This window comes from Juglans regia, chromosome 8 (assembly GCF_001411555.2).
Source record: "Juglans regia cultivar Chandler chromosome 8, Walnut 2.0, whole genome shotgun sequence".
In the NCBI taxonomy this organism is placed as follows: domain Eukaryota; kingdom Viridiplantae; phylum Streptophyta; class Magnoliopsida; order Fagales; family Juglandaceae; genus Juglans; species Juglans regia.
Window position 1 is genome coordinate 15,970,514 of NC_049908.1, and position 10,982 is coordinate 15,981,495.

The 10,982-nt window shown below is 37.1% G+C and overlaps 1 protein-coding gene across 1 annotated transcript; it reads right to left on the minus strand.

Moving 5' to 3' along the window:
- Nucleotides 1-7,369: 7,369 nt before the first annotated feature.
- Nucleotides 7,370-10,754, minus strand: LOC108997758 (2-methyl-6-phytyl-1,4-hydroquinone methyltransferase, chloroplastic-like). Its single transcript, XM_018974135.2, has 4 exons — nt 9,902-10,754; nt 8,905-9,211; nt 7,591-7,795; nt 7,370-7,512 (listed from the first exon to the last, which is right to left on the minus strand). The coding sequence occupies exons 1-3, from the start codon at nt 10,459-10,461 to the stop codon at nt 7,640-7,642; spliced, it is 1,023 nt and encodes a 340-aa protein (XP_018829680.1). The 5' UTR covers nt 10,462-10,754; the 3' UTR covers nt 7,370-7,512; nt 7,591-7,639.
- Between the last annotated feature and the right edge of the window lie 228 nt (nt 10,755-10,982).

Sequence of the window (10,982 nt, forward strand, 5' to 3'; positions counted from 1 at the left end):
GGTAGTTGTTTCGGAGGAGGTTGAGGTATTTTGTTTCATATGAGGGACGAAGGGTACTTCAGCGTTTGTTATGAGGATATTGTGTAAATGTACGTAGGTGGTATTTGTGTAGAGGAAGATGAAACAGAACTGGTTATGGTTTAGATCATGGAACTAAATTAAGAGGGGTTTAACTCATCTTGGAGAGAGTTCAAAAAAAGTGATTGCCTTAGTAGTGATCCTCACCCTACTTCAAGTATCTCTTTTCATTTTGTTAACGTATTGCTTGCTTAGAAAAGGACTCTAGAGTTTGTAATTGTTTCACTTAAAAAGTTCAAAATTAAAAAAGAGATACTAACAGGCAATTTGGGTGTAATAACGACGTAAATCAAGTAACAAAGATCATGGAATCTGGCTCAAGTCAAAACCTCAATCATGGACGACAATCAATTAAGCACCAAGAATCGAGCATCATCTGCTCTTGTAATATAATCTTCTCTACATAGCACTAGCAGGCATATTTCCTGCACTTATTGTAATTGTTTATTGTAGAAACTTTACACTTGTATAATTCTAAGCATTTGTACATGTAATGTATAGTTAAATATATGAAATCTATATATCCTTTGATGGTATTAGAGCAGAAGTCATGATTTTGAACCTTGACAATATCATGTATAATATTTTATCTGTTGAGCTCACTTATTGAGGGAAATGGCCCAAAAGTGACGATCTCCCTCAATAAATGAGGGGGAGCATTAAGAATATATAATATATAATAAAAATTATATCTTTCCATCGGATTATACTTTTGGAAGAATTGGTGATTTTACACAAACCTTAACTATTCCTTTTTGAAGACTTTTGGATCAACGTGTTGGTGAAACTTAAGACCATATAATTCTCACAAAACGGATTTTAGATCCATCTTATGTGTCTTCGTAGGCTATAGCCCGTGCCACAAATGTTACAAGTGCTGGCACCTTCCAATTAACCGAACATATATATCACGCCATGTTCGCTTTGATGAGCAGCGGTTTCCCTTTAAATCTCACTAGACCAGTTCCAAGCCTCACTTGGCTTTGTGACCTTCTACTACTGTCTTGCCTTTGTGTTTGCAGGTCTCTCCGGCTACTGGGCCCTCCTTGCATCAGGCCTCACCACCTGCTGGCGCATCACAAAACCATCCTTCAGACTTGTCTTTGTGGATCAATCCAACCGGGCCACCCTTGCCTCAAGCCCCACCCTCAACTGGCCTATCACCGAATCAAGAAGCACTATCTCCTGGGTCTTCTTCACTTGATCGTCTTCAACCAGGTGCTGCTGCAACTTCCACGACTGATTCGAGCACAATGGCAGCCAACAACAGTCCCGATCAATTAGCTGCTCTCCAGTCGACTTACACCATGTGCACAAGACTCCAAAACAAAACCAGTTATTCCAAACTCAACACCAACGGAACCATGCCGTTTCCTCCCCGAGCTCTTACTACCGTTTCAAGTCTCTCTGCACTAGAACCGACCTGCTTCACTATAGCTTCCAAAAACCCAGACTGGAGAGGTGCCATGAATGCTGAATTCGATGCCCTGGCCCTCCTCTGCAACGGCACTTGGACGCTTGTTCCGCCCACCTCCAACATGACCGTGATTGGGTGCAAGTGGGTATTATCTCTGAAACGTAAGGTTGACAACACTATTGGGCACCACAAAGAATGACTAGTCGATAAAGGTTTCCATCAGCAGCCTGGACTTGATTATAGTCAGACATATAGTCTGGTTGGTTATAAAGCCACAAGTAAGCCGACTTGTTCTCTCCATGGCAAGACTAGCAAATGGCCAATCAAGCAACTCGATGTTCAAAACACGTTTCTACATGGAGAAATGATCACTGAGTCTATGTTTATGATTCAACCCCCAGATTTTGTTCATCCTCAATTCCATACTCATGCTTGAAAACTCCGCAAGGTGATTTATGGACTCAAACAAGCACTTCATGACTCTTGGTTTGCAAAACTTAGTTCATGGCTTATTCAGCTTAATTGGTTTCACAACCTCGAAATGAACAGTTCATTATTCATCCTTCGAATTACTAAATTGCAATTATTAGTCTTAATCTAATAATAACAAAGCTAGCTTAGTAACGATGTGTGGCACTGGATCACTTAATATGATGAAAGTTCTAACGAAGAAGTCAACATTTCAGGGAACGATATTGCAACGTACGTCTCTCCCCTCGGCATCGGGCAACCGTGCCAACCAAAATGAGGACAATGAAGATCCCCTCTGGCCTCTACCCTCCATATTTATTTTTCAAATTTCTTGTAAACAATTCCCTGCTAAAGATATTTCACAAAAAGATTCACCAAAAACTTATAAATAATAATACATTGTAAAACATACTCAAAACACTTTTAAATCATGGACCATAAAAATACTTTGTTTTACATTAAAAAAAATGTTTAGTATGATAAATAAATATTATTAAATAAATGAAAAAGTTATTATATTTTTTTCTTGTAAAAATAATTAGAGAAAAGATACTTACAACCGTGAATTGCATAACCGTCGCGTAATCGCTTTGAAAAAAATGAATAAAACATGGGACCCACATGAAAAAAATTAATTTTTTAATAGTAGACCCCACTCTTTTTCAAAGTGATTACGCGACGGTTACGCACTTCACGGTTGTATGTATAATTACTCTTTATAGCCTTTTTTTCGTTCAATAAAAAATGTACACATCAAACGAACAAAAAGCATAACCTCTTCACTAAAGAAGAGAAAACCATCTCAGATCTGTCGCACCCATCACCACCATCGTTGAACCCAACAACCCACGTCTTCCCCACAGCAAACGGAAACCATCATTATTATCATGCCAAAGAACCACTGAAAGAGAGACACGCAACCATCGTGAACTACTCAACCTCCACCCCTACGGCCTCCACTCTGTCACTACCACCACAAACAAGTAGCCACCAACAGACCAAGCCGCTACACCAACGGATCCCCACGCACAATAGATTGCACTGCCACGAAGCCAAGAACAAGCGACGATGCTCAGCTCAGATCTGCGTTTTCTCAGCCCAGCTCCGACGCACAATGAAATGCTACCCATCCCGCCCTTAAGTCCCATTCGGACATCCCGCTTGATGTGGCAATACATGTTGCAAATAAAATAAGAGAAATAAGTGATTTTAAAACACACGGGCGAGAACCATTCTCCAGAACCACTACATAAGACTCTTGTACCCGACTCTATCTCAAGCAAGAAGCAAGCTAGAAAGCATGATATATGATGCAAAGTGATTGAACAATTAAACATAAGATTGAACATGGGAGAGTCAAAAACTGAGTAAAATCACTAGCTTAATTTATCCAATCCATTTTGATTTTCGGTTTTCACAGGCATTTTCACAAACATATAAAGTGCAATTTCTTGTTTCACAAATTTCTCCATCTTTCCATTTTATTTCCCTTCTTTAGTACAATACATAGAGATCATAACAAGACTAGTGCAACATAGCTCAGAATAAAAAACAAATCCCAGACAAAAAAAAAAAAAAAAAACTTCGGACATCAATTGCAAGGGAAACTGAGAAAGGGAAAAAAAACAACAAATCGTGGGTCCGAACCATCGGAGAGATGGCCGAGAGACTGGTGGGGCTCGAACTCGTGGGGCTGGGGGAGATGGCTACGCCGAACGGGGTAGATGGGTGAGGGAGAAACAGAGAGCGCGCGGGGTTTGGGGGAGGAAAAAATGTGGTCGAGGTCGGAGATGAGAGGTCAGAGATGGAGGGAAGGGAGATGAGGTCAGAGATGGAGCTCGGCAGCGGTGTCGATGGCTGGTCCGAATGGGTTCTGCTCGAGAAGGGGATGGGTATCGCGCGGGTTCTAGTGAATGGTTCTCGCCCGTGTGTTTTAGGTTTCGTTTGGTTAGTTAACTACTCTCAACTCATCATTATAACTTTTTTAAATTCTAACATAAAATATAATAAATAATTCAACTTTTTCAAATCTTAAAATAATAATAATATTAAAAAATAATATTCTAACAATATTTTATCATCTCAACTCAACTCAATTCAATTCACTTTAACATCCAAACACAACCTTAAAATCACTTATTTCTCTTATTTTATTTGCAACGTGTATTGCCACGTCGAGCGGGATGTCTGAACGTGACTTAAGGGCGGGATGGGTAGCATTTCTCTAGGCCACATACAACCTCGTGGAATATCTGTCTGTGATCAAAAGCACCAGCTCATTAGCGGGATCCAATTGATTTTAAACACAGCCATCATCGTTGCCGAAACCAAATAAAAAATGGCCAAAAGCTGACGCCAAAGCCTCATTGCCATAGATCACCACCAAATCTGCAGTCACCAATCTCAGATCTGTCGCGCCCATCACCACCATTGTCGAACCCAACAACCCACGTCTTCCCCACGGCAAACGGAAACCATCATTATTATCATGCCGAAGAACCACTGAAAGAGAGACACACAACCATCACGAACTACTCAACCTCCACCCCTACGACCTCCACTCTGTCACTACCACCACAAACAAGTAGCCACCAACAGACCAAGCCGCTACACCAAAGGATCCCCATGCGCAATAGATTGCACTGCCACGAAGCCAAGAACAAGCGACGATGCTCAGCTCAAATCTGCGTTTTCTCAGCCCAGCTCCGACGCACAACGTTTCTCTTTTCTCCATACTATGTTGCCACCGTCGACTCCACAGCACGACACTCTCTCGATAAGCCAGAGTTTCCCTTCGATCCCCTCTCCTCTTCCTACCGTTTTCTTCTTTTACGATGTCGGTACCCTTTTATTCTCAGGGCTCCATCGCCGTCGACCCCAACCGCACTACCGTAGATCTCCACCCAGGCCCACCGCCTCATCCAGCCCTTCCTCGGTGAGCAGCTGCCCGACTCTCTCTCTCTCTCTCTCCTATTTTTCTCAAATGGTAAGAGATTTATCTCCCCTAGTAATCTGGCATCAACGAGGGTAAATCTAATTATCAAAATGACCAAACCCATTTACCATGTTTTACAAAAAATAAATCTCTTATCATTTGATGTGAAATTAAATTATTTATTATATTTTATTTATAAATTTATTATTTAATATCACATTATAAAATAATAAATAAATAAATAAAAAAAAAACTATTCCCAAAATACCCATATAATAGGCTGAGTTTTGTGGGCTGGGTTTAGTTTTAAAATAAGCTTGTTTTTAAATTGGATTGAGTTTGAGTTTATTCTAATTCAAAAACTGTTAGAACATTTTAAATGGGCAGACTTCATGTGAACTTGATGTTTAAATTTGGTTTGTTATACTTTACAGAAACTATGTTAGCGATTTTAAATCGACTTTATGTTATTGTATTAAGAAACTAATGTATTATTTTAATTTGGCTTTTATTAAGTATTTTTAAATTACGCATAATTTTATTCGGATAAATATATTAGTCCATAAACTTGATTTCACAGAAAATATTAAAAGGCTTTAATTATATTACTTAGTATTAATTTTACAATTTGATTTTGGTAGTAAATTGTAAGTTTTTAATCTTTTATTTTAAACACTTTAAGCCTATTATATGAAATAAATGTTAGATGGTTTTAAATTAGATATGATTATTAGTTATAATGATTTTTAATATAAATATTATTAAGAATATTTTATGAACTACTATTGTCATTATATGTTAGTATTATTAAATTATTATTTTAATAATAGTTTATAGAGATCTCATGAGTTTTAAATAGGATTAAGTTAATTTTTAAAATGAATTTAAATTGTTTTTCCATATTTGATAAAATTATATTATAATAAGTTAAGAATATACATTTAATGATGATAGTATTTATTAGATTTCTGATAAGTAAATAATTATTAAAACTATTTCCGCAGTATGAATTTAACTAAATGGAGAGTTTTAGCAAGTCCTTTTAGAAGTATAGTAATGTTTAATATTCTGTATAGGTGACAATTGATATTCATTCAGCACGATTGTGGAAAAATTCAGAAAAGTTAAAAAGTTCAGGTAAGCGGAATTCTTATGCTAAACTTTGTATAAGAGAAAATAAATAAATTGAGGTTGATTTATGCAAATGTGCATGTGATGTTTTGAAAAAAAATATGAAAACAAACTCAGTTATGTGTTTTGCATTACTCATGAAATCTGTATAAAAGATAAAATATTTTATGTCATGACTGGTGTAGACATGAGCTATTTTTGGCATTCTATTTATGAACTGTGCCAAAAGAGCAAATATGAAAATTTGTGCATTATTATGTGAAGATGCTCTGAATCTGTTTTGATTATGAAGATGATATGATTTTGTTCAGTACTCTGTTTTGATAAGATGTAGCATGTGAAAACTTTTGACATGACATTTTGATTTTGTATATGGTTCTATTTCTACTCTACTCAGCTATGACCTTACCACGGGTATAAAACTATAACTTGTGTTTGGGTTGGTACTAACTTTTATGTTTCTGGTACACCCACTTTGGAAGTAAAGTGGTTTTCTGCGCGGTCTTTCCTCTATGCATACTCGGGGCTCCGAGAATGAATAAGGAGAAGATTTCACATTCTATTTCTGCTCGGTTGGCCACCGGAGTTTACACAACCCTACCACAGGAGTTAAACATGAAATTATGTTTCTGATGTGATGTTTAGTTATGATATACCAAAGGACTTTTGAATAAAAATATTTTTGAATTTTTGCTCTGATATTTTTGATAACATGTTCTAATTCTGCATTCTGAACTCTATAAATGCTCATATTTACATATTAGTATATGTTCTCTATTTACTAAGTTGTTGATAACTCATCCCTTATTTCTACAATATTTTTAAAATAATTTTGATAGTTCAGCTAAAAATCAAGAGTAGGATGTGTTACCAAAGTTTGATGATCGTAGAAGAATAAGTAACAAAGGATATAAATATTTATTGGAAAGTCCTATTTAGTAAATTTATTATTTTCTGTGATTTTGATATTTTGAGTAATGAATATTTTCTAGTCTTTGTGGAGATTTTAAATTATTTTGTTGAGGTATTTCTTTGGCATCTTTGTAGAAGAATATGGATATTTGTGTTGAACAAATAAATTAATATTTTTATGTTATCTCTAGATTATATATAATTGTGTTATTGGAGATTAAGTAGCTCATGAGTTAACTCTCTGAAACTCTGAGACCGGGGCGTTACATTTAGGGTGTGAAGGGCCACCCAGATAATACTCGCAACTGGTCCAGGGCAGCCAGATTCACCACATGGATACAAGTTGGTTTCTACATCATCCCTTGTAGGGTAGTTCCACTCCTTGGGTAGTGACATCTTTTTCTTCTCAAAATTTTAACAGGTTATTAAAAGCAATCCATTACATCACATTTTTTTTAGAAAATAATAAAGCATACATCAGCAGAAATATTGCCACCTTAACACAAAACGAAGTAGTTTCTGGCAAGAAACTTATTCGCTTGATTAAGCAGAATAACCATGATATACTCTGAAAAGGAAACATAACAACGAAATTAGGGATATGAGAGGCCAGGGAGATCCAAATTGTGTTATGAGAAAAATCTACCCATATAAGAGTGTCACAATCAGCTGCAACTGCCAACCAGCTAGAAATCTCAGATTGGCTGTCCTTTAGGAACGATTTGATCTTTGAGCCACATGTAAATAGGAACCAGAACATAGTATGTAGCTGCCATGACACCCAAAATGAAGCGCATGAAGAACACAAAAGGGTTTACAGGTTTTGCTACATCCTCTGCCTTTGGACCAAGCTGCATTTAAATACACAACCTCATAAGTCTGGACAGAACATGTAGAGAGAGAGAGAGAGAGAGAGAGAGAGAGAGAGAGAGAGAGAGAGAGAGAGAGAGGAAGAAGATGTCATTAGTTGGGAAATCATATGGTTGCAAAGCAAGATCTATCTGTTATGGCACGAGCATACAGGTACTCAAGCCTCTATCTGTCAAACTCTTTGAACCAAACTGTGGAACCTCCGACCATGCAGAAATATAAGAAAACTCGCAATAAAGGAACGAGGTCATACCATTCCTCCTAGTGCAGCATACTCATGATTCGAATAACATGCATTCCTAGTGTATCAGTCTTGTAAATTGTACCGATAGTTAGATTTGTTATCTGTATAGTTCTTTGTTCTTTTTTTCTTTTTTCTTGGTATCTGAAAACTTATGCTATTTTATACATTGTAATATAACATTTTCGGTTCTACAGAATGCCTCAGTTTGTAACTTAGTAACATTATAAATTTCAAAGCAACAGATCCACAACTAATATCAAGTCGACGGGTATATGATCTGATTAGGGAAAAAAAGAAAAAACAATAGGTTTATGGTCTAACCCATTTGGCAGCAATTTGCCCAAACCAACCAAAGTAGATATGCAACGGGATCATTACAATAAAATGAAACATAGCTAAATATACAAGCTGGATATGCTACAGAATACAGTTAGCCAAAGCATCAAGCATGAAACACATGTTGACAGACACAAACATACTTCTAAGAAGACTGTCGGCTCAAACATCCATACTTCTAAGTAGACCAATGAAGCAGAACCTTCAGACAAACCAAAATAGACACGTTATAAATTATAAGGGAAAGGGTACAAACAGCAGAACACTTCAGTTAAGGTTTCTAAGAATCTCACCAACTGCATCCATCAAGAAGAAATCCTAAACGTGAATTACTAAGTCACAATGCTATCGTAGATTCAATACGTGATAATCTTTCACAGATTGGTATGGTAAAGCACCTACAAATATATACACCACTCCAGATGCTTAAACACTCAAAGGAACATAATCCTCATGGATGGTCCCACCGGTAATGTTATAAGGACTGAAGAAATGGAAAAGAACAATTACCTGCAAAGGAGACTCCCCAGATGCGGGTTTTACTCCTGTAACAGAACATCCCATGATCAACCCATGGCGCCGAACCCCACGATACCATTTTGGGCCAATCCTTTTCAACTTGATATCCTTAAATCCAGCCTTTTTGAACCACTCAATGTACTCTTCCTCCTTTGGAAAGAGCATCCACACATCTGCAAAGAAGCGAGACAGCCAAAATGTTGGATAAACAGGGCCAATTATGCATGCCTTTCCTCCAAGTTTCAACACCCTGTATGCTTCCTTGATGCCTCGCTGTGGGTCTGGCCAGTACTCGATGCTGAAAAGTGAGCAATGCAATCGAATAATCCCCGTAAGAGGCACTACCACAATTAATCTCTCTCTCCCTCCATAAGAGGCACTACCACAAACTTCATATCTCTGTCCCTAAGCAAACAACTTTATCGTCTGTTCTATGCATATCAAGCTTTTATCTTTCGTGATACATACCCCACGCAAGTATAAACACATTTATAAATTATCTACATGAATCAATTGGTAATTAAAATTCCAATAAGAATTTGGCAAGCTTTTTTTCTTTCTTAATAGGTAAATTTTGGAAAGCTAGTTATCGATGGAGAAAATATATTTTCACCTCTTTTTTATATCTTTTGCTCTAAATTAAAAAACCAGAGCACAACTTTGATCCCTTATTCTTCTGACTAAGCATTTCCCTTTTTTATTTGTTTTTTGGGTGATTGAGCTTGGCCCAAAGGGAAGTGGAAGAAGATTAAAATGTTTAGGCATGTGAACAGAGGGATATTTACCTCATAACAACCCACGGCGTTATCAAACATGACCATCTGACCAAATAAAGTATCATCCACAACCAAGACTACTATTCCACTCATAAAAACCAGGATATGATTAAGAGCAGAAATTATGGACAGCCAACAATCAAAACATACACAACATGGTACGCTATAAAGGACAGGTAGAATAAAACCGAATAAAGAATTGCACAATATACCTTCCAGCAGATACATATCTATCAGCATAATCAGTACGAAAAGGAAGATCTTCTGCGTCACCCTCGATTATTTTGCACTCCTTCAAGGGCTCCTTCTGCTTAGCCTTAGCAAGCTGATGAGGTGACTGGTCTAAAATCGTAACATTCTTGGCGTCCACATGCTTAACTATCCCCAAAGTGGTAAACCCAGTTCCCCCACCCACATCTACCACTATCATATTCCGGTCACTGAGATCAGCAGGCTCAAGCGCATCTTCCCTCATGTCCTCAGTCCAATGCCCAGGGTTTATGATATGGTCATAAACAATCGAGAGGAATCTATAGAACCAAAATGCCTCTTTCTTGTGCTGTATGAACCTAGGCTGTGAAGCTGGCCTTGGAGCCGAAACACTACACTTGGGGACTATGGTTCTAGTCTTGAAAATCATACTACTAGACACCAAACCCGTGCTGGTAAAATGCCTCCCACGAAAATCTGACCCAATAAAACCTAACCTATTTGGGGTTATTCCTCTTATGACTGTGAGGTTTTCAGCTCCACTGAGTATTGCAGAAGCCATGAATATATCAGAACACAAAAACCCAAGATGGAAAGCGAGTGATATTTCACCTGGGTTCACTGATTTAGTGAGATAGAGAAAGCCCAAAAGGAAATTTAATCTAACCAAATAATGGGTTCTAGTTGGTCACACGGTGAGAATCATGTGCTTCATGTATGGAGTTATAATCATTCACTATGAGAACCCTGAAAGCCTGAAAGAATGTCTCGAAACCGAGGGAGAAAACGAGCACCACAGGCCTGGGGTCATCGACTGGTCGAAAACGACGGCTAAATCTATGTGGTTAGTTTGCTGTGGGGCTGTTAGAGCATTTTCGCTGGCTTAGACAAATATATCTTCAGCTAATATCATATCCATTTATATTTGTCTATTTTATTTAAATTCAATCTTCACATTAAATTATTTATTTATTTTCTATATAATAAAAAAATATTATTAATTTAATATTTTTTTATTTAATTTATTTTTATAATTCTATCAATTAAATATTAATAATAATCATATTCTAATTAAATTAATAT